The following is a 24,624-nucleotide window of genomic DNA, read 5'->3' on the forward strand; positions in this document are numbered from 1 at the left end:
ACTTCAAAACATCATGTGGTACCCAATAAAAACATACACTGTTATCTGTGTATGTTTAAAATTTACATTTAAAAAGATACATAAAAATTGAGCTTTAAAAATTATTTTTAAATTTTTAATTAAAAATAATTAACCCCCAAAAAAGAAAAAGTTAAAGAATAAAGAGATATTACATTAAATCCATGCTTGCCGATTGCTTACTGTAATTGTTAGTAGTGGATGCAGTCTGACTGTCCAAAAGTAGAAAAAAAAATAAGTTGCTATGCGCTTTTGAAGAATGTACTCAAGCAAACAGAATGTTCTGCATTTTCAGTGTTAGAGTAAAAACAAAGAAATCTATTATATACAGAATCAGATCTGAGGTATATATTTCTGTAAGTATACCCACAGTCAGTGTGTTAGGTTGTTCTTATATTGCTATAAAGAAATACCCAAGACTGGGTAATTTATTAAGAAAAGAGTTTTAATTAGCTCACAGTTCTGTTCTGCGGGCTTTACACGAAGCTTGAAATTGGTATCTGCTTGGCTTCTAGGGAAGCCTCAGGAAGCTTCCAATCACGGCAGAGGGTGAAGGGGGAGCAGGTACGTCACATGGCAAAAGCGGGAGCAACACAGAGAGTGAGGGTGGAGGTGTCACACACTTTTAAACAACCAGATCTTGTGAGAACCCACTAACTATGGTGAGGAAAGCATCAGGCCACAAGTGATCCACTCCCGTGACCCAAACACCTCCCACCAGGCTCCACCTCCAACCCTGGGGATTACATTTCAAGGTGAGATTTGGACGAGGACAAATATACAAACTATATCAGTCAGTTATTTAATTTTGTCAGAATATATCTTCTAAAGGTGGCTGTTGGGAAAGCAAGACTTTCTCTTGCAAGAAGAAAAAAAAAGACACCTTTACTGAAGTTTTTGAAAAAGGTATGTGAATGGTGAGGTGCTCTAAAAGGAAAAGACTAGAGGAAGCAGGGAAAACCAAGGCTATTCGACCATAAAGAAAGGAGCCAAACAGCGGAACCCTGTTACATACTGAATTTCTCACCCCCACCCCATCACTATCCAGCAACGAAGGCCCTTTTGTCCCCAGCAAAGCCCCAGTCCCAGGCTTACCCACTGCGATGGCTTTATTCAACTACTCTTGCTAATTTCAGTTTACTCTTTATTTTATATCAGTTTTAGCTTTATTATTATATAAATATACAAAATTTATTTAACTTTGAGATCACACATTACAATTAGGACAAAAATGATTTAACACAAGAATTATTTTTGTTTACAAGGTCTTAATGCTAAAAAGGTTCTATTACACACAATGAGGTATACTGGCAACATATAAAGATTATGGATGATATCATCCCAAAAGGTAATAAAGCAAAACAGAAACAGAGATCAGCTCCATGCTAGTCATGCCATCGTGGGTAAGACACAGGAGTTCTGAAGCATCTTCCTACCCACCCCTAGGAGAAAGCTCAGTGTTTGGTCTTTGAGTCTTAAAGTCACTCATGCAGTTGTCTTGTGGCCTACACAGCCTCAGCTTGAGAGGAGAGCCTTACACCACCCAGCTCTCCTGCTTCTGAGCCCACATCCTATTCTTCAGTTGCTATGAAGTAATTGCTTCTTCTTCATTATAATATGAGATGATAACAGCAGCCTTGCTCCCATCTCAGCACCAGTGTGAAAATGACACTAAGAAAATGTAGATGAAAACACACTGGGAACCAGAAACTTTAAGACAAAGACGAGCTTGTCACCTCTAGGCTGAGTTCAGTTATTTTATATTTAATTCAAAGGCAGTGTTGTATGACTTCCCAAGTTCTGAAGTCAGGATGATGGGCTGGTCTCTCGTGGAAGAGGCAATGAACCAGTTTGGGAAGGCCACAGACTCAAGGGTGGAGGTCCTACCCGTCTTGACACGGTAGAAAAGGAAGGGTTTCACAGGCTCGGGTTGGTCATACAAATCCATGATCTTCTGCTCCTGAAATGTGAGAACAAGTACCCATGAGGAGAAACAAAAGCTGTTTGAGATATTCAAGGTTATTCATAATAATTCAATAGATGTTCCAATGTTCCAGAAAACCTTATCCATCTATTAGAGCAGGCCTAGAGAAACACACATTTTGAAGGAGCAGCAGAGTAAACATACATGAAATTTTACCTTCCAGGCCCCCACCCTCAAATCTGGAGATGGTGTAGGAAGTTTACAAGGGAGAGTTTAATGAACAAGCAGCCACATTTGAACAGCAAGTGAGAAATCTTCTCACACAAGAGGCTGAGGGGACCCTTAGGAAAAGGAAGAAACTGGAAATTACCTCCCTTACCAATACCACAACAGTGAGAGCCACTACCCTGCAAGAACCACTGGTATGACAAAGGACAGCCAGGTTAGGGTATGAATTTCTGACTAGTTGCCAAATACATGAGAAAGATAAATATCAATGATAAAGACACAAGAGGGTCTAACACATCAAAGGATTTGTATCAAACAAAGAAAGTAAATAGAGCAATCAGAAAATGCCTTCTATATTGTATATGGAACTATATTCTATATGTCCGTATATTTGTATGTACGTGCATTGTATATTCAGGCCAAATAAGTATTTCTAAGTAAATTGCATGTGTTCAAGATCTCAAGAGAGACACAGAAATGATCTGTAATTCAGCTACATTCCACTCTGAGTGGGAGGTTCTTCTCCCATAGGGAGAATAGTAATTCTCCCAATTAATAGCTCATAAATTGAGCCATTACTCAATTAACGGCTTCCAGTTAATCTGATTCTTTGAGTGACCAGAAACCTAGGAGTCATTCTTGACATGTCTTTTTTTTCCGCTCCCCCCTCCCCGCCCCGCCCCCTAACATCTAACCCAGGAGCAAGGCCTGTGGACTCTATTTCCAAAATACCAAACTATTTCCTGAATCGAGTCACTTCCTGCACTCCACATAGAACGTCAACCCCAATCCCAGCCATCATTCTCTCACCTGGACAATTAGGGTGACCTTTTAAATGTTCTCCTTGAACCTACTCCATTCTCTAATAATCATTCTCCACAAGGCAGGTAAGTGAACTTTAAACTGAAGTGAATAAATAAGGTTATGATACCCTTTTGCATGATTTTCTATTGTTATTACAGGGAAACTCCTCAGCAAAGCCCACAGGGTCTACGCCACCCAGCTCCTGCCTACCTGCTGTCCTGCCCTCTTACCACTCTCCTGCATGCTCATTCTGCCCCTACAACACCTGCCTTCTTCTTTGCCTTCCAAGACACCAAGCTGTTCCCAGCCAGGGTCCTGGCACTTACTCTCCCGGCACCTCACACCAGCCCCTCATCTTCCCATGGCCGGCTTCTCCCCAACACCCGGGTCTCCTCCTTGGGGAGAGCTTCACTGGACATTCCATCCCAGCCAAAATCGGTTTGGAATCCCCCACTCCCACTCATTGCGATCACATTCCTGCATTGTTTTCCCACTCATTGCGATCACATTCCTGCATTGTTTTCTTCACTAGCACCAACTGCTATCTAAACTTAGCATATTTATTTATCAATCCCAGAATGATTGTTAGACTTGTTCATCACTGTATTCCTTAACACAGAGGAAAGCCCCCAGCATTCTACTCAACAGAGATTTGCTGTTTAATAAATGGAAGAATGCTTTCTCCTTTAAAACTCCCATACCTCCTCCATCATCACCTTCAACTTCCTACCCACTGAGAAAACTGAAGTAATTAGAAGAAGACTTGTACAAACCACCCCATAACATGGGCTCCCGGCATATGGCACCCACATCTGCACCTCCCCGCTTTAGGAGTACTGGGTGAAAGGTCCCATCTGCACTTGCAACTTAAGGACATCCCTCTAGCCGTTCTCCCTGCTCTCTTGTGCTCCATTAATTTTGCTTGCTCTTCTTAGTCATTTTCATCAGCATATATGCTGTCATTTCTACCATCTTAAACAAAATAACTACTTGGTTACCCACCACCGCCGCCAGTTCCCCTTTGCAGAAAACTTCTTGCAATTGCTGTCTATATCTGCTGTCTCTGATTTCTTTCTTGTAATTTCTCTCTTTAAACTTACTACATCCAGGCTTTTGCCCCCACTACAGCACCAACACTGCTCCTGCCAAGGTTCCCAAAGACCTACACATTGCCAAACGCAATGGTCAATTCTTAGTCCCCATCTGAGAACAAAGGCACAACATAAGGGTGACTTAGCTGATAGGACAAAGTAGAAAATGTCCCTCTCAGTCCTGACCTTATTGATCACACTCACAGTCCTGTTTCCTCCACTTAAAATACTACCAGAATCTGACTCACTTCTCCCCACCTCTGCTGCTATGTCCTGGCCCATCAAATCATACCTAGATCACCTCATAGTCTCCTGAAGGACTTTCACCTTTTCCTGCCACAGTCTAAGATCAACAAGCATCCAGAGAGATCCTTTTCAGACCTAAGCCCCTTCACACCATTCCTCTGTTCAAAACATTCTGGTATTTCCCATTTCACTCAGATTGCAAGGCTGAGTCCTTGAAAAGGACAAGCCTTTCATGTCTGCCTTTGTCTCTCTGGACTCATTCCTCGATTCACGCCTGCACACCTGTCCTCACTGGTCCTGGGACGTGCCCTTACTAGACAGCTGCTGACTAACTTCTCTAGCTCTTTCTACTCCCTGCTAACATCTCACCTAGGCAATGATGCCTATTGCACTATTCACCACTGCATCCTGACACTGCCTGTGTTCCTGGTACTGCTGGTCTACCTATCCTGCTTTAACCATTTTTATTTTTCTAGGAGAGGTAAAGACCTCTAACATAGCACAAATTTAGCTACTATTACATTTATTGCTTGCCATTTCTCTCCTTTCACTAGAATCCAAGCCCCATGTGGTCAGGGTTCTTTGCATTCTGTGCACAGCTGTATCTCAAGCATCTACTCAGTGCTGGAGGCCAGGAAGTGCCTGTTCATGTGCTTAATTGAATTGGCTTGAGTTGAATCAAATTGAATTAAACTGAAGTTTGTGGAACAAGGACAAACAGTCATTAAAAAAAAATAAAAGAAGAACAAACCAGAGAGCTTGGGAATGAAACAGTAAAGATTGAAATTTCAGGAAAGGCTATAAAAGGATGATTTCCAGAAGGGACAACACTGAAAATGTAACCACGAGCTGGCAGAGCAAAGCAAGAAATTCTTCCAGATGCAATACCAAAATTTTAAAAAGCAATGAAGGGATAGAAAGTATAAAAAATTAGATGAGATATCATGAGATATTGAAGTGAGATCCATAACTTTCAATGATGGATGAATAGGAATTCCAAAAGGAAAATAAGGGTGAGCATATACTCGAAGAAATGATGGCCAAGAATATATCAAAGGTTAAGAAAGATGGAGCAGTGTGAAGAAAAGGCGAGAACGGCCCCCAGACTGACCAAAACCCGCACACTGCTGAATCCCGCACCCAGTTCCTACATCCCCTCAGGGTCGCCGCCACCATGCCCAAGAGAAAGGCTGAAGTGGACGCTAAAGGAGGTAAGCCAAGGTGAAGGATGAACCACAGAGAGGATCCGCAAAGTTGTCTGCTAAACTTGCTCCTCCAAATCCAGAGCCCAAGCCTAAAAATGCCCCTGCAAAGAAGGGAGAGAAGGTACCCAAAGGGAAAAAGGGAAAAGCTGATGCTGGCAAGGAGGGGAATAACCCTGCAGAAAATGGAGACGCCAAAACAGGGCAGGCACAGAAAGCCGAAGCTGCTGCAGATGCCAAGCGTAGTGTGTGCATTTTGGATAACTGTGTACTTCTGGTGACTGTACAATTTGAAATACTATTTTTTATCAAGTTTTATACAAATGCAGCTTTTTGTTTTACTTTTTTTTAAGCTATGTTGTTAGCACACAGAACACTTCATTGTTGTTTTGGGGGGAAGGGGCATATGTCACTAATAGAATGTCTCCAAAGCTGGATCGATGTGGGGAAGACGCCTTTCCCTTCTAGTTTTGAGAGAGTTCCTCTTGGCTCCCAGGAGGAGGGATTCTCTGACTTTGACACACATGGCCACCTTTGCACAAAAGCCTTGTGGTATAGAAAACAAATTCATTTTTATGTCCTCTTTTCCCTTTCCATCTTTCAGCATAGATTTAACTCCCTTAAGCCCAGACATCTGTTAGGACCTGACCCTCAATCATTGGTTACCAGTGTGTCAGGCACTCTGGACTTTCCAGTGATGCCGCTGAGATGGCACCTGTCAAAAGAGCAGTGGTTCTGTTTCTAGATTGTGGATCTTCAGATAAAGGCAACCATTTTCATTTCACTTCCTGAAAGTCAGGGTTGGCTTGTGAAAAGTTGTTAAACAACAAGCTAAATGTGAAATGTCAACCCTCACTCTAAACGTTCCCTGTTCAGAGCATCAGATGAAGACTTCATTGAGTTTTATAGTGGCTTTCTGATTTTTGGTAGTCCATTGAAGAAGGGAGTTTGAAGGTTGCTGTATACTATTAACGACTGTCTGCCCATATCCTGCCTGAAATACTATGATTGTTTATGGAAAGCATATTTAATAAAGCTAGATACAGTTTGGCTTGGGAAAAAAAAAGCAAGACAAGGACCTCAACTACTGACAGCCAGGATATAAAGAGAAGTGTATTGCATGCACATAACTTAAAAGAGACTGGGAATAAATACGCTTAGGAAAATGAGACTATTTCTTTTTTAATACTAAAATTAGGTATTCAACCAAACACTTCTAAAAAAAAAGCTTTTTAAATATTTTCTTAGTTACTCACTTTTAGCTGCAACGTGGGCTGTCCTCCAACCTTCTCGCAACACAAACACATATCTGGATTCCGGATTCCCAAATAAATGGGATCCCCTCTGCTTTGGTCAAGAGCCTCTGGATACTTGCATGTGATAACAGCGACAGTGACTGTAAAGATAAGAGGAGAGACGGTATCAGTTTCCTTTTGAAGTCAGAAAAGATTATTTGATTTAGCAAGGCAGTATCCTCAAGTGGATCTGGAAGACAGCCGAAGAGTGTAATCCCAACTAGACCCACCAAATGGCCAACCTCCATATTCATTCTTCTTTCATTCTTTCATTCATACCATGTGCCAATCAGTGCCCTAGTAAATAAGCAAACACAGAGAGCTAAGCAGACAGCAGAGTATGCTCTTGAGATTCTCACACCTCTGCTTGAGCACGTGGAGATGGGGAGCTCCTACACCAAGTAGCCCCTCTGATTCTTGGAGAGCTCGGTCCTTTTTGCAAGTTTTTCCCAATGTGATGCTGAAACCTGCCTTTCTGTGGTATTCACCCATTTAGTCATTTTAGGACACTTCGAAGTCATGAGAACAAGCTACTCCTCTTCCATAAGACAGGGCTTCAGATGACTGAAAGCAGCTTTCCTATTCCCTAAGAGGCTCCTCCACCATCTCTGGCTTCTTCATCTTAGTGGAACACAAAGTTCTCCCTGACTTCTCTTCCCTATTAGGTGTGAAATTCTCCCCACTCTAGGTAGGCCCCATTGTAAAGTCACACTTTTACAAAAGGCTGGTGCCAGCTTCCCAGTTACAGCAGTGCAAACAGTGGGGCAGACACAGGGTGACCACTCACCTGGGGTCACACTGTCACTTCGTGGAACTGCCACAAGGATCTGACCCTGAAGGGTCCACACTTGCTGATTCAAATCATTAATAGTCCCAGTAATAGGTGTACGCACTGATTTTGGGATAGAGAAAAAAATGAAGAAATATTATAATCAAGGCTGCTTTACTAGACCCAGGAGAAAAGTATCTAACCCAGGTCATTATGTAAGGAAGGTGTGGGGTTTTCATCCCCAAACTGGCAACACTCACATCACCCATCAGCCCAGCCTTTCTTTCTAGTGAAGTTGTGAGCTCTGGTGAGGAAGGCAAGGGCTACCAAGGGAAGTCACTGGGTTAAGAGGGCAAACTATCAAGACAGAGGGCAATGGGCAGTCTCACAGAACCTGTGTGCCAAGGCCCAGCTACCCTCTTTTGTGCCTATTTTGTGCTTGGCCCGATGCTGGGGACTGGAGCTGCAGCAGCGACTAAGCAATAGCTCCCACCCTCCAGAAGCCCAGGGTCCAGTGGTAGGTGAGCAGCACCAGGTGGGAAGGGCAGTGGACAGAGAGGAGAGAGAAGGCTGGGGCTTCCACAGGAGATAGCATGAGTGCAGAGGGTCTAAGCCTCCAGAGCCCCATCCCAACAGCACATGATTCACTTGACTGATAGACGACCCTTCCTCTGCCGGCAGGGTTTCCTGGAGTGCCTCTCATGGTGTGGTTGTCTCAGCACCTGTGAAGGCAGACATAGGAGAGATGAACCTCTCCTATGGAGATGTTTCCAAGACCTTCCAGGACACTAGCTCCTCAGGCCCTCATTCTAGACAGGGAGCTGGGAGACCTAGCCTGACATGAAGCTCTGGTCAGAAGTTCTGAGCCACATCTGGGACAAAACTTGAAGGAAGCATCAGCAAAGGGAGAGCAGGTAGAATTTTCCTCCACCTGGAGATCCAGAGAGTATGATAGTGTCTCCCCTAGGAGTTTGAAGGTCAGGCATAAAATTTGACTTAGAATAATCCACAGACACCTGATGCCCATGCCTCCTCTTCTCTGAAGCCTCCACCCCTTCTTCAGCATTGTTTTTGCCTAGGAGCAGGGGAGGGTCCCATGCCAGGGCCAATCTGCCAGGATCCCAGCAACTCCCCAGTGACAAGCAGCCCCACACAGGACAAGCGCACAGAGCCAGCCTGATGTGGCCCTTCCCTTCGTTAAGCCCCAAAGCACAGACGAGAGGAAAGACTCCAGAGAGCTGGAGAAGAGGCTTTCCAGCTATTGACTATACCTGGCAAGAAAGGGCCTTTATCTACAGTCCAGGGGACCGAAACGTGGCTCCAGCAGCTTCCAAGGGCAGTGATGGGCTCTAACGGAGCCTGGATCATTTATCTGGATGAGCAGAGAGGGAGGCTCCAGCTTCCTGGGTGGGACATTAGAAACGTATGACATGAAAGAAAGCCAGCTCCTCCTACCAGAAGATCCTGTGAGACTTGGAGGAAGAAATCACAGAATTAGCACAAGTATGACCCATCCGGGCGCCCTGAGAAATAAGTGTTGAGCCAACCCACACAAAATCAACCACAAGGAAATGAGGTTGATGACAGATCCTAGGTTTCTCATAAAGAGGAAACTAAGGGACTTCCCTGGAGTTCAGCTCTCCTTTCATGTCATTCTGGAGCTAGAACTGGAAATGCCAGGCACTCTCATGTCAGGGATTCCATCTCCTGGGACCGGGAGCCTTGCCCTCTGCAGTCAGGCTAAAGGCATCCTGTAAGAGCCAAATTAGCCACACGTCTCAGGCAAGGTCCCTGCAGCATTTCTCAACTACCCCACCTAAGGCCACACCTGAATGGAGAGCCAGGCAGTAGAGCTCCCCTACCTAACACTCTTTCAGGGACTATGTAGACCGGTCTTTTAACTGAGGCAGTCCTGGTCTCAGGCACCCTCAAAATGCAGTGGACTCCAGAACTGCCTAAGGAAGTAAAGAGGTGGGCAGTGATTTCTCCCAAATCTGAGCCCCAGATGCCAACTTATCCCCCACCCTCTGCCCTATTAATGCAGGACATTTCTAGGTTCCTGATCAGTGGTAATTATTATTTTTATATCTTGTTTGTATACCCCATCCTATTTTCCGTAGCCAAGCCTAAACATTTACTGAGGTACAAGTTAACTACTAGAGTGAAGTGAGTTTTAGGAGACAGACCTGAAGCACTAACAGCTTCAGGTTTACCCATCTGTAAGGAAGAAAAGCACAAAGAATGAGACAGAACCTTCCAGATAAGCTCATCCATGAGCCCCTCTTCCCAGCCCTGCAAAGTGTCTCCTGACTCAATATCTCTTACTTTTCACCCTCATCTCCTTTTTGGCCTTGGAAGAACACGATCCTTTCCTGCCATAGCCCCAATTCTATCACTTATGGCTTCCAGTGTTTCTGTGACCCCAGGAGGGAGCGTGGTAATGTCAAGTGCACTTATGTTTGAAGTCAACCTGAGCCAATGCCACGTCACTTGAGTCTCCTCTGCCCTGTTAAAGATCCCCTCCATTACACATCAGTCAACATATTTCCTTTCTTGGGATGTTCATCACAAAACAGCATCCAAAATCCCCATCATTTGACACCCCAAATCCCTTAAGCCTGAGTTTCCAATTGGGATCCCTCTGAAAGCAGAATCCATGCTAGGAATTGCAAACAAAGGGAATTGAATAAAAGGAACTAGATACACATGTGTTGGAAGGGCAAAGAAGATTAAGGGATTGATGTGGTATCCCGGATAGTAACAACTACAGGAAGGAAACAAAAGGGAACAAAAGAACCTAGGGTCTCAAAGGAGGGCTTTTACGGGACTTATCTCCAGATATGAGTCAGGGATGACGGGTTCTCTGCCTAACTGATGCTCAGACCTGAGGAAGGGGTCTAGGTTAAATGCCTAGAGTTTAAAATTCCTAGACAAAGAACCAAATGACAGAGAACCCTTAGCCTTCTTTGCCCCAAATCACACAAAGTGCAAAATCCATGAAAAAAAAAAAAAGATGATAAATTGAATGTCACCCAAATTTTAGAAATTTGGACAAAATACATCATGAAATGAACTTTAAAAGACAGACTACCCAAGATAAGATATCTGCAACACATCTAACAAATAATTAATATCCATAGTTTGTAAATAATTCTTACTAAGCAGCAGGAAAAGTGCAAATAATTTCATAGGAAAATGAGCAATCGATGTAAAAAGTATTTCACTGAGTAGAAAATATAAATGTCCAATAAATATAAGTAATTACAGTAAACCACACTGGTAATTAGCAAGATGCAAATCAAAGTAATACTGAGATTCAGTTTCCACCCATCAGGAAGGCACAAATTAAAAAGATGGTAAGCCATAGTGTGAGAAAATAGATTCATTCACCACATGAATGTCCGTGTGAATCATTGCAGACTTTTTGGAAAGCAATTTTGTAGGGGTTATTAAAAATGTCAATGTGTTTAACCTTGACCTCATATGTATACTTATAAGAGTCTATCAATTTAAGTTATTTTCAGCCTCAAAACTTGAAAAATCCTATTCAAAGTGGCTAAAACAATAAAAATATTTACTAGGTTACATAATTGGAAGTCCAGAATTATTAATTATCAGAGTTGCTGACCTGATAATTCTATGAGGTGAGCAAGGACCAGCATTTTTAAAAATTCTCTCTGGCGTTAAGTTTAATTCATAACTTAAGGCCAGGTTTCTCCAAGGTCATAAGAGGGCTGCCCGTGTCAGTCAGAACTGTGTGCTCAGTCGTTCACATCTTGTAGAAAAAAGGAATGGCTCCCCGACAACTATCAAAGTCTTTCTAGTCTGTTTGGACCAACTTGGGAGCCAGGCTGTGTCAATCGGGGTCCTAACAAAAAACAGATGACACGTTCAAATGTGGCAATTGGAGGTAAATGTAATGAAGGAGTTGTTTATAAAGATATGGGTAGAGTACAGGGAAATCCCAAAGCATAGTACAGAACCTCAGGCTACTAAAAGTGGGGTATACCTCTGGCCATCCCTAGGCCTGAAAGGACAAGAGGAGGTTATTAGAACCCAGAGAGAGAGAGAGAACTTTGTGAACAAGGCTACCTAACAGGAGCTGTGACCTTCATCAAGAAAAATAGCCTGCAGTGACCCCATAGGAAAGGAACCAGGGAATACAGTCATGCATGGCTTAATGACGTTTCGTAGTGCAAACATCATAGAGTGAATTTACACAAATCTAGGTGGCACAGCCTACTACACACCTAGGCTATATTGTATAGTCTATTGCTCCCATACAAACCTGTGCAGCACGATACTATACTGAATACTTCAGGCAAAGGTAACAGAATAGTAATGATTTGTGTATTTAAACATATCTAAACATAGAAAGAATATAGTAAAAATACGGCGATACAATCTTATGGAGCCACCATCACCTGTGCAGACTGAAATGTCATGACGTAGCACCTAACTGTAAATACCCTGACCTCATTTTCTTCCTAATATATAAATAATGTATAACGTTTTGTGATCCTAGATGTTTTAAAATGGAGTCACCTGTGACAAATGACTCAGGCTGCAGTGAAATTGCTGACCCCTCAAAGTGATAAACATATGCATCTAAGGGGATAATGTTATATATACCTGCTGTGGTCAGGCACTCCCAAGACTGGACAAGAAAGCAAAGCCAAAAGCTGCTGAGATCATGACTATAGACACTCCTGCACAGGGCCATAAAAACCACAAAGAAACTGGCATGGCGAGATGCCTGTAGAAGCTCTGCTCATGAGAACTCAGTCCTCTTTTCTATCTGGCATCGTCACCAGGAGCCCTATCGGGAAAAGAGCAACGACAACCACCTCTCTCTAACACCCTGCAAAATATATTTGCATGATTGCTAGCGTATGAAAGCCTTGCAATAAGCCATGAATTTGTAAGCATCTAATTGGCCACTGAGTCACTGTGAAACCTCTTTCCCTCACCCCCACTCCCATTCAAGTTAGCACAAGTACGCCAATTTGAACCTGACATGACACTTCCCATTCTCCAAGTTCCTTTCACTACTCCCCCTTGGCCAAACTCAGAAGCCAAGGGCAACCAGAAGCCAGAAGGCAAGGAAGCCCACAGATGCAGGTCAGCTTCCTGGGCAGACAGCCAGCAGAGAAGCATGGAGAGTGGATTTGGAAAGGTAACTGGAGATTATCCAGCATAGTCCATGCCTCTTGCCCCTCAGGTCCATATTCACAAATGGGGTAAGACATTTGTGTTCCCTCTCACAGGTGAAATTCTGAATCATCACATTAGGTCAATGTAATCATACTCCTATCTGAAACTTTTAAAAGCCACTCCCAGTGTTACTCATATAAGGTGGTTAGAGAAAAAGGCAAGGATAGGGAGGAAACAGTTAAATAGAACATCGAGACTCCTTGATTCTATAGTTACTCACCAAAGCCAAGTTTGGCAATCACAGCTGCCTTCTTCTACCACCCATCCCGTGTTCCCCTCACCCTCTGCCAGCACCTCCGCTGGATGCTGTTCGTCACTTTACAGTTGAGTCAAGCCTCCATTTCTGCGCAATCCAGGTCCTCAGTGCTCTTCTTTATTGGGTGCTTCAATTTTCCATTGACTGAAACTACCAGACATAAAAGAAGCAAGAGATTCCCTGGAGTAACAAGACATGCTCCGGGGGAACTCCTGGGCTCCAGACATCGTCCTATTTACCTCTATCGAGTAGCAGTGATCCAGTTTTCCCCTGAGCAATTAGGATCAATCAGCCCAGCCAGTAAGGTGATCCCTTTCTGCTCTTCTATATAAAATCAAACACTGCATGCTCTCATTTATAAATGGGAGCTAAACAATGGGTACATTATGGGCATAAAGATGAAAATAACAGACACTGACAATTCCACAGTGGAGTGGGGTGGGAGAAGGGCAAAAGCTGAAAAATCACCGACTGGGTACGATGTTCACTGTGTGGGTGATGGATACACCAGAAGCCATGCCTCACCATTATGCAATATGCCCAGGTAACAAACCTGCGCGTGTGCTCCTTGAATATAAAATAAAATAAAATAACCAAAAAAATGAAAAAAAAAATCGTAATGATTTACTGGCATTCTCCACAACCTATGTAGTATCTGTAGCAGCAAAAAGGCAAATTAAGGGGAGATATGAAATTAATACCCTAATATCTTTCAAGTCTCTGATGGTGACACTAACTCTACTCACTCCCCCAGGGATGGAGTTTTACTTTGGGTTTCTGGTTTATCATCTTGGCAGAGGGTCAGGAGAAACTCTACGGGCTTCCCCTTGACCCTCTCTCCATAACAACTTTCACTTTATAACAAGGAACCCAGTGTGGACATGCTGCCGGTCACTAAATTTATCTTGTTGCACTGTACATTTTGCGCCCAAAGAAATAATCTCAGACTGCCTCTTCAGGCGAAATCAGACCCAGAGTCCATCTGTCTCCTCTGCTTTATAATCCTTTGCTGTGATTGATGGACCATTGTGGCATTTTTTTGCCCCTGGAGATTTCCATCAATACAGAAGCAGTATCTGAAACCCTCAGATACTATTTTGCTCTCCCACCCCTGATAAATGGTATGTCTGGGGAAGGCTTGGGGAAAGATTCTTACTATATTCCAGTCACCATGTATTAGTCTGCTCAGGCTGCCATAACAAAATGTCACAGGCTGGGTGGCTTAAAGAACAGAACTTCATTTCTCACTGTTCTGGAGGTTGGAAGTCCAAGATCAAGGTGTCGACAGGTTTGGTATCTCCTAAGGGCTCTCTCCTTGGCTCACAGGTGGCCACCTTCTCTCTGTTCTCACATGATCCTGTGTGCATCCCTGGTGTCTCTTCCTCGCATTATGAAGTCATATTGGATTAGGGATCCACTCTTATAACCTCATTTTACCTTAATTACCCCTTGAAAGGCCCTATTTCCAAGTAGTCACATTGGGGGTTAGGGCATCAACGTATGAATTAAGAGGGGGACACGATTCAGACCATAACATGCCACTATGCAAAGCTCCCCCTCAAACGGACCTGACCTTCATCTTAGGAATCCAGGGTTTTGATCTTCCTTAGACCTGGAAATTGGGTTAAAAGCCGTTCATTTCCACTACAGCAATTTGAGTTCTTTTCTGTACACCAGACCTAAAAACCTTCCTCTCATATGTGTTAAGCAGCACCTTAGAGGCTTTTCCATGTATTTCATTTCTACAGACCCTGAGATGAATTTGTCATTGCCACAGGATCCTGAAGTTCAAATACTCTAGTTAGTATCCTGCCCCTGTGGTTAACTGTGATCATTTCACTCACCTTGCTTTTGATGAGAGATGCCACCATCTGGCGTCTTCCACTCTGCAATCCTGTTCGTTCCCATCAGAGCTGCAAACCTGCTGCAGCACCCACACCATCACCTCCAGCCTAGAGAGGGAAGCCCAGTGAGCTCTCCTGGATGCCAGTGTGCCCCTCGCCAATACATTTCTTCTTAGTCCCTGGGTCATCCTGAGGTGTGTGATGAATGGACAGCTGTGTGGATTGTACATAATAGATATACTCCAGCATCCTCATCCCTGAGTTTCCTGTACAGAAATCACTCAACCTTAGCAACATGTGAAAATCACCTGAGGATTCTTTAAATCCCTCTGCCCACATGGCAACACAAACCACTTAAATAAGAATCTCCAGGGAGTCACTCAAGCATCAGTGTTTTTTAAAGCTCCGACTTTAAGGATCATTACATTATGTCAAAGAAATGATAGTATTTCAGTCTTACTTATTGTAAACCACCACCACATCTAAGCTTCTATCAGTCAACCTAGCAGACAACAAACTAACATCACCTGCAGGTATTCAAATCAGTTCATTGCATCCCAAATCCTAGATGGGCCCACCCTTATTGACAAAATCATTCCAATCTTGGTTGAACACATTTACAGTATATTTCCGTGAACAACACCCAGTTGACAAGTTTCTTTAACTTTTCTGGAGTTTAGGCCATTTCCTTTCACAGTAGCCTTGCAAATTCCCTGTCAGGACTCTACGGGGGTCATGAGGAGAACTCGCATTAGCCTGTGAGGCAACTTGGCTCAGGCACAGACACTGAAATGCTTCACATGCAGTGGGAAAGGACAGTGATTGTCTACCTCAGTTGTCAATGGAGCCTCAAGGACATATGAAGGTTCAAAGTTCTCAACTCATATATATATGTCTGATCAAATGTCCCCATGTGGTGTCTCAGAGTTGACTCCTTCTCCATCAGCCCCCTGACTTCGGCATAACAAACCTGGCAGGTTAAGTGATTAATCAATCCTGCACAACTGTAGCACTTAAGCAGGAAGTACTAAGCTCATTTTCATTTATTTCTTCCCTGGAACTGCAAGAAATGAGGGATTCCTTCTGCCATGAAGTCTTGCTAATTGTCCACTTTGTTCTCAATGAGATATTCAGTTTCAATTTATCTTTCTCTCCTGCATGGTCTTCATACCTGTCCAAAGAAGCCAGCTGGCTCCATCATCTGTAAAATCACCATTGTCACCAGAGTACTTGACTTCCTGGTGCTCTGCAATCCACCTGCACTTTTTCTCATGACACCATGAAAATGTAGTGTTACTGCATTTTACAGTCAGCTGTAAGAAATGTCACATTCATTTACCTAAACCAAATTAAGTCTGCTCACTCAGTCCCCCACAGTGACCAACCTAGAAAAGGGAAGGTAAATTTCAGTTATCACTGGGGTTCTCTCTACCACTAGAAAACTGAGGAAAGGTCTAGAGTCCACAGTGGTTAACATCATTGCATCTGTTTTTTCTCCTACTCGATGCAACTGTCCAAGGTTACTCACAAATTCACAAAGAGAGGTCTTCACCTCTGCTCTCAAGACCAGAGGGCTGGGTTCCAGACTCAAAAGCCAATGTTCCCCCAACTTTTTGCATTGTTTCAACATGGGGACAAACTCAAGGGGATTCTAGAATGGCTATATAAGCTTTGTGGGAAAAGGTATTTTTTTTTTAATTAAAATACAAAGTATTATGAAAAGCACTAAATATTGAATTTATATAAATATTTCAAATATATTTCTAAATTTTTAGTGAGAAACTTGAGCTTGCTTCTGTGAGATATTTATTTTAAAACAGATTGTACACTTAAAATGTCTACTCAAGCCTTTTAAACCATGATCTATCTCTTCAAATTCTTTGGATGCCACCATCAATAAGAAACTTTGTTCACACAGGTAAGTGGTAGCAAATGCAAATGGCAGTGTGTGTATTGTTTTTTTCCTGATGAAATCTTCCTTGCCACTAGTCTGGATGGTTTGATACATTTAAATTGTGCTTCTAGAGTACAATTATCCTTTAAATCTATACCTGTTTCCTTTCTTTTATTGACAAATACAATGTTACACTTTTCTGTTATTGCAGCCACACAACCAGAACATAGATCCCAACAGAGCTGTAATATTTTATTAGTTTCAGAGTTTCAATATTTTATCACTTTCAATACTTCACATGCAGGAGTTTTATTTGGTACTTCTTTACAAAATAAATGATGTGCTTCCAAGCATTTCTTTTCAATAATTTCAATCAGTGTTATTAACTGAGTAATACTAATATCTGTTTATTCATAAATTCACAGGAAATGCTTTTTTACTTATTAGTCTTTGGAATTCTACTGTTTGTATAAACATCTTTCATGATGCCTTTGTGTCTACCAATAGCACTATTGCCAAATGGCACCTTTTTCTTGTTCCTTTACTTCGTTGGTCCCAAGCATGGTACTAACAACTATCACATAGGCTGGGAAATGAGCAATTTTGCCACGTGCCTTTAGTTATTGATGGTGGCACTCTGTAATTAGCACCTTAAGCTCAATTTCATGAAAGAAATGTGTCTCTTATTTTGTACTTGCAGGTACTTTTTAAACTTATAATCTTTTATTCATACTTTAAAATTAAAAGAGAGTAATAGAACCCATAGAAGGAAAGAAATACCCATGAGCCCATACTGATATAAATAAATAGTTAAATAAATAAATGGAGGGAGAAATAATGGCTCTTCCTTACAGAAAAATTTCAATTAATAAATGAAGAAAGAATCAGGGAAATACAACGTTACCATTAAGCAACCACAGTAATAATCATTACAGGCAATATCCAACAGTAAATTCCAAAACCAGTAGGCAAAAGTTTGAGGAGATACAGGACATTAGCATAGTTTACATAAATTACAAATAGCTCATGCTATTTGTAAATTACAAAAGGAAACATAACAACTGTAGAGTGAAGAAACTCAGCAGCACCACCTTAGCCAAGTGATCAAGGTTAACGTCACCAGTAATAGGACTTGTTGACATGCTGGACGCCAGTCTGATACACTGATAAGGACACATGACTTCTGCAGTATTCTTACCAAAAACAGACTTCTAATGTAACTAAGGAAAATGTCAGACAAACCTATTCTGAGAAACATTCTATAAAACAACTAACCAATACTTTCAAAATTGTCAAGGTCATAATGACAAATCAGACGACAGTCACAGAACGCAGGAGACTAAGGAGATTTCACAACTAAATGCACAAATGGAACCGTGGGATCCTTGACTGGATCCTGAAACACAAAAAGGACATTAGGAGGAAAAACTGGTGAAATTCTAATACATTCTGTAGTTAAATTAATAGTATTGTGCCAATATTAATTTCCTGGATTTAATCATTATACTACAGTAAAGTTTTTAACATTAGAGAAATCTGGGAGAATGGTATATGTAAATTCCTTTTCACATATTCACTCAACTTTTTCAGTAACTATTATTTCAAAATAAAGTTAAAAAAAGAAAACACAATGAATATATTATAGTAAACTGCTAGAGTGTTTGGTTTGACATATTGATTGTTTTGATAATTTTCTATGCAAACAAGATATTTAGGTTAACGAGGAGAAGAACTATCAGGATAGGCAGATCCAAACTGAGAAATTCTTTAGTATATCATCTAATTTCTTCTTGGTTTTCTCCAAACAAAACAAACAGTGGTCACCTTGTAAACCTGAGACTCCCAACTTTAATCGAAAGTTATCTATTATACTGGCCAGAAAACAAATATCCATAAAACAATATGTCTATTTACATATAAAGTACATAAAGGCCTTTATGGCTTCAGATAATTCCTAAAAATTTAGGATTTCTCTATTCTTAAGGACGTTTCAAAGCAAATCGCATAAAATATTTGAAAAACTTAAAATATGAAAATACGCTTGTTTAATTCAACAATAGAATTTCTGAACTATTCACAAGATTTAAATACAATAAAATTTTGGACAATGTTTTCAAAAAATAAACTATATTCCGAAGCCCTAAGGCTATCAGTCCCCTACTTAATGACTTAATTAATATGTCTCTCTACTTACTCTTTCTTTTCAAAATTGACTTAGTTTTTTGGAGATCTTTAGAATAAGTGTATTGAGTTCTTAAAGAATTCAACTGTGGGATCATATTGAACTTACAAATTAATTTGGGAGAAATATAAGTACTTGATACTACAGTTGGCGCTCTGTATTCATGGGTTTCACATCTGTGGATTCAACTAACTGTAGATGAAAAATATTTGGGAAAAAAAGGAATGGCTGCATCTGTACTGCACAAGTGTGTGCTTTTATTCTTGTCATTATTCCCTAAGCAATACAATATAACAACTATTTACATAGCATTTATGCTGTATTCGGTATTATAAGTAATCTAGAGAAGATTTGAAATATACAGGAGGATGTGCTTAGGTTATGTGTAAATACTATGCCACTTTATATAAGGGCCTTGAGCATCCTCAGATTTTGGTATTCATGGCAGTCCTGAAATCAATTCTCCTGCAACATCTGCATTTGTTCAGATGCTCTTCTATATCATTTTTATATCAGAAAATTTATATAAGATTTTTTAACGTGTTCATTTAGGTTTTGTGTATTTTTGGTTGTTAATCCCTAGATATATGCGGTATTTATTGCTATTATGAGTAGTATATCGTTATCATGTTTTCTAGTTGGTTATTACTGACAGACAGAAATGTTGCTGGTGTTTCTAAGTTACCTTGTTTCTAACAACCTTGATGAACTCCTATTAGTTCTCATAGTTTTTAATTAATCTTTCTTTGTTCTGATAACATAATCTGCAAATAATGACAATTTTATATCTTTATTTCCAGTGCTTATATCTCTCAGTCCTCTTTATCCCAAAGTATTTTCCAGGATCTCCACTATAATATTAAATAGTAATAAGAATTTCTGTCTTGTTACTGATCTTAAAGAAAATAAATTTAAATTTCCTCTATTAGGTTTTATGCTTGATACACATTTGTGATATATATAGCCTTTCACAGGTTAAAAAAATACTTTCCTACTAGTCCTAATTTTTTTAAAAAAAATCATCATAAATAGATGTTTAATATTATCAAATGCTTTTTCTGCATCTATAGAGATAATCATATGGCTTTTTACATTTATCTATTAATGCAATAAATTAGAACAATTTTCTAATGCCAACCCTTCCTTGTATTTGTAGGGTAGATCCTACAGGATTATAAAATACTTTTAATACATTGTTAGATTTGAAGAATTAACATCTTATTTAGAACTTTTTAGACAAAATCATAAATGAAATGGTACTATAGTGTCTATTACTATTATCTTTTTCTGGTTGTGAAATCAAAATTATACTTACCTCATACAGTAAGTTGGGCGACTTTTGTTCTTTTTTTTCTGGAACAATTTGTGTATAGAAGAAATGAACTGTTCCTTGAAAGTTTGATAATAATCATCCACAAAATTATCCCCATCTAGGACTTTTAAGAAAAGGAGACTCTAGAATGCCATTTTGGTTTATTTGGTGTGTATTGGCCTCTTTCATTTAGGTTTTTGAATTTTTGAGGGCATTTTTTCACTATACTCTTTTTTTCTTTTTCTTTTTCTTCTTCTTTTTTTTTTTTTTTTTTTTTGAGATGGAGTCTCCCTCTGTCACGCAGGCTGGAGTGCAATGGTGCGATCTCAGCTCACAGAAACCTCTGCCTCCCAGGTTCAAGCACTTCCCCTGTCTCAGCCTCCGGAGTAGCTGGGATTACAGGCACACACCGCCATGCCCGGCTAATGTTTCGTATTTTAGTAGAGATAAGGTTTCACCGTGTTGCCCAGGCTGGTCTTGAACTCCTGAGCTCAGGCAATCTATCCGCCTCAGCCTCCCAAAGTGCTGGGATTACAGGCATGAGCCACCACGCCTGGCCTGTTTTTGGATATCTATTGATACTGTAGTCTTGCCAGTGCCCTAATGTCAAACAGAACATTGGAATAAACGGCTCTTTTCCTAATGACACCCACCTTTTCTTCACTAAATGATTCTAATACAGGTCCAACAAGAGTGGACCCAGAGATAAATCTAAGATAAACACACTGAACTATGTACAGTGTGTTCCAAATCACTCCTCTGATTCAAAAACATTGCTATTACCAATGAGGTAACCTCCCCAACCCGTGTTTTTTCTTCAATTTAACTGACTGCTCTCCTGAAAATAGGCTTCTAGTGAACTCCTCCTACTACTTGGTCATATATAGCTAGAAATGCCTGAATCTCAGGTTAGATTCAAATTAGAAGCCCCAACAATACCCACATTTTAGAACTGAACAAATAGGAGTGCCAAAACTTTCTCACTGTCAGGCAAACTTTCCACTTTTCCTAGTCCCTGATTCCTTCTTTGACCCAGGAAATGTCCTGGGGGAAGGATATTAAGACAGAGGGCTCATGGGGAGCCTGAGAGACAAGTTTCTAGAAGGCCATTGCATATTTAAAGAATTAGAAGAAGCAGAAAGCTGGATCAAATCTTCTAATCACACAACAAACCAGGGAGTTAACCTGGCTGGCTCAGTTCACTTTGAAACCACTCAGAAGGAAAGAATTTGGGGGCAGTAAAAGTCACTGTGTAACCATTATTTCTGATGTGAAATTCACTTCAACTTAATACATATCAGTACCTCACTTACCTGACCTGGATTAATTATATCTGTCCATTCCGTCACTCATACATGTTTCCACTGGAATGATCTAATACATTGCTACTCAAAGTGTGGTCCCTGTGTTAGAAGGGCAGAACGTCAAGCTCCACCCCAGACCTACGGAATCAGAATCTGCATGCATTTTTAATAAGACCTCTACGTGATTTATACATGGAGCTTCTAGAAGCACCGCTCTAGCATCCATTTTAATCCATTAGTTGCTATGAAAGGACACCTATTCAGGTGGCCATATACACTGTGTGCAGAGGGCAAGGCTGTACATGGAGACATTTCCCTGGAAAATGAAGGCAGCCTCAGGGATGGAAGCTGAGGCTCACGTTGTTCCATGTCACTGCTGCTAATCTGTCTGCACTATTTCCCCAAGTCCCAACCTAGGAAACAAGAATAGAAAGGCTGGGGATGACAGACTCATTGTTTAGCTCGGATTCTGCTGCTAAGTGTCAATGAAGCCCACTAGAAGTCACTTTACTTCTCTGTGCCTTTGTTTATTTACCCGTAGCTGAGGAAAACATCTCTGTAATCACTTAGAGCTCAAAGCGCCAATGATTCTAAACAACCATGACGCAACTCAACGACTCCCAACTCTCAGTAGCTGCCACTTTGATTTTAGTGTCCATCAACAGAGATGAAGAGTTGTGATGTAAGTAGCCATCACTCCATTTTACCATTCTGTGCTATCACTGGTCCACTATATTTAGCCCCCAGTATTATTTAAGTTTCTGCTACAAAAATGCTACATAAACAAACCCCAAATGTTAGAGACTTATACATGTTTATTTCACTCTCAGGTCTGTAGGTAGCTGCAGTTCAGTTGACCTCATGTGGGCTCAGCTGCCCTTCAGCCTTTGAGTCAAGTTCATTATTCTCCATGTTTGTATTCCAGGACATGGGCTGAAGGTACAATCCAGGTTTTTCTCTCTTCATGGCCAAGGGAAGGAGTTCTGAGGAGGCTGGCATAGGCTCGCCATGCTTCCCAAGGCCTTAGCTTGGGACTGGCTCCCAGTCACTTCCGCCCACATTCTCTTGGCAAAAAAGTCACATGACTAAGCCCAAAGTCAAAAGGACAGGGGACTGCAGCCCATCAGTGGGGAAGAGAAGCCATGGCAAGAGTGGAAGAAGGAATCCTCATAGGCGCGCGCACACACTCACACACACACACACACACGTGCACACACAAGGCATAATCATAAAGCAAACTAAGGAGCCACCTAATATCCTTGTGGACTTTGGTAACTTATATAGACACAAAATGGGGATACAACTGGGAACGCTGGCTTACTCAAATGTGAGAATCAGATTATTTCTGTGCATGTCTGGTCCAGCTATCTGTGGACTGACTAGAAACCTTCCCCAGAAGGATGTGACGAGACTTCTAAGAGAGAAATCACTCCAAGGGAAGACAAAGCAAGGCTTGGTGAGGTTAACCCAGGGACAGCATCTCGGTTATTAAGCAAAAGAAGGAACTTTGAGTTTACTATGCTCTCTGTGACTCGGTCTCTGTGACTTGGATTTGCCTCCTGAAGCAGCTCCCATTGGCCTCCCATCTGAGAATCCCTTTCCAACGACACCCTGGTCACCAAGCAAGTGGGTGCTGTGAAGACACAGGTGCTTCAGACACCATAGCTGGCCAGCCTGTGCAGAGCTGCAGCAGCAGCCTTAGCAAGAGCAGAGGAATAGCAGGAGTGGACTCGTTGTGAGTCCACGTCCACACTCAAAGACGGAGCACCTTACAAGTCTGAAAGGTAACCCCATCTCTAACCCATGGGCTGTGAGACCTGACATGGAACTTATTTTAAGGTCCACTCAGAATTACTGTGAATGCAAAGCACAATGTACATCTATGTAAAGACTGATTACTATCCCAGGGGCTAGGCCCAAATGACATTTTTGGGACAATGGCAGTGACACTGACAAAGGATGGATGTAGACCACAGGTTTGGGAACCACCTATGAACTGTGGTCAGCCAGCAGGACTCCACAGCCTGCTTCAGAACCCTTGGAAGTATATTCTGGAGGTAAAGCAACTCACTCTTACACTCAAACGTTTCCTGGATGCCTCCCATGACCCAGGAGCTAGATCGGACAATGAAAACTAAGCGTTAGTAGAGCTATCCAGAGGCGTTGATTTCCTTGATGCCACTGGGGAATTTGGAAATAAAAGTACCTGGAACATGCCCTTTAAGTCTTTGCCATGGATACCAACTTTCAAAAGTAGCTGGAAAGAAAGTCAGACAACATCAGAATGACCCTGGGTACCCTACCCAGGAGGTGGCTTAGACAGTAGGACAGGCAATGGGAGAGCCTAGTCAACCCAGTGTGAGAATCATTTAGGCCATGTGGGATCTGTCAGTTCAGTGAGATTACAGACCAGAGGGTGAGCCTAGAATGTCAGTAGGTAAAGCAAGGAATAGAAACAGGTAATTGCCTAAAGATAACTTTTCTTGTTTCAACCTTTTTGGGATCATGGTAAAACCTGAGAGGGTGGAGTCAAGATTTAGCCACATGCAAGCTGTGAAACTTTGGAGACAGATGTCATTAGCCCCTCTGAGGCCTTGTCTTAATTTAGATTCTAGGCATAGTCCACACAAGGACCTTGCTGCCATTTTCCATATGCTACAAAGTTGCCTCTGACCCCTTGGGAGGGTCAGCTGGATCCAAGTTTGTTGGAGAACCTGATATTAGATTCTCCCACCCAATACTCATCCCAGACTTTATGTCTCAAATATTACACAAGTCTTTGTTTCTTCTAAAATTAGAGAGAACAAAGTCAGGCCAGCCTGCAATGACATGCCAGTGACATGGAGAGATACATACATGGAAGCACTTTGAGAAGTAGAGAGTTCAAAACTAGAATGAGCTCTCCACCCCACTCATCTCCAGAGGGGCTCAATAATCCATGATATCCAAATTAAAAGCAGTGTTGTATGTGGTCTCCGGTTTTGATGTCACATAGGCAGGCTGGCCTCTACTGCAGGGGGCCACAGTGAACCAGCAGAGTA

At 41.6% G+C, this 24,624-nt stretch overlaps 1 protein-coding gene across 1 annotated transcript; it reads right to left on the reverse strand.

Moving 5' to 3' along the window:
* Positions 1 to 1,161: 1,161 nt before the first annotated feature.
* On the reverse strand, positions 1,162 to 8,921 carry IL36G (interleukin 36 gamma). Its single transcript, XM_008008416.3, has 5 exons — positions 8,849 to 8,921; positions 8,226 to 8,299; positions 7,596 to 7,700; positions 6,770 to 6,909; positions 1,162 to 1,978 (listed from the first exon to the last, which is right to left on the reverse strand). Exons 2-5 carry the CDS (start codon positions 8,278 to 8,280, stop codon positions 1,772 to 1,774), a joined length of 507 nt encoding a protein of 168 aa, XP_008006607.3. The 5' UTR covers positions 8,281 to 8,299; positions 8,849 to 8,921; the 3' UTR covers positions 1,162 to 1,771.
* Positions 8,922 to 24,624: the final 15,703 nt, after the last annotated feature.

Source organism: Chlorocebus sabaeus, chromosome 14, assembly GCF_047675955.1.
Source record: "Chlorocebus sabaeus isolate Y175 chromosome 14, mChlSab1.0.hap1, whole genome shotgun sequence".
Classification (NCBI taxonomy): Eukaryota; Metazoa; Chordata; class Mammalia; order Primates; family Cercopithecidae; genus Chlorocebus; species Chlorocebus sabaeus.

Excerpts from the sequence above, each read along its gene's own strand:
- IL36G (XM_008008416.3), bottom strand. The coding sequence starts at position 8,280 with ATGAGAGGCACTCCAGGAAACCCTGCCGGCAGAGGAAGGGTCGTCTAT. Across the intron at positions 6,910-7,595 it reads AAGTGACAGTGTGACCCCAG|TCACTGTCGCTGTTATCACA; the intron begins GTGAGTGGTCAC and ends TTATCTTTACAG. Across the intron at positions 1,979-6,769 it reads AGCCCACGTTGCAGCTAAAA|GAGCAGAAGATCATGGATTT; the intron begins GTGAGTAACTAA and ends CTCACATTTCAG.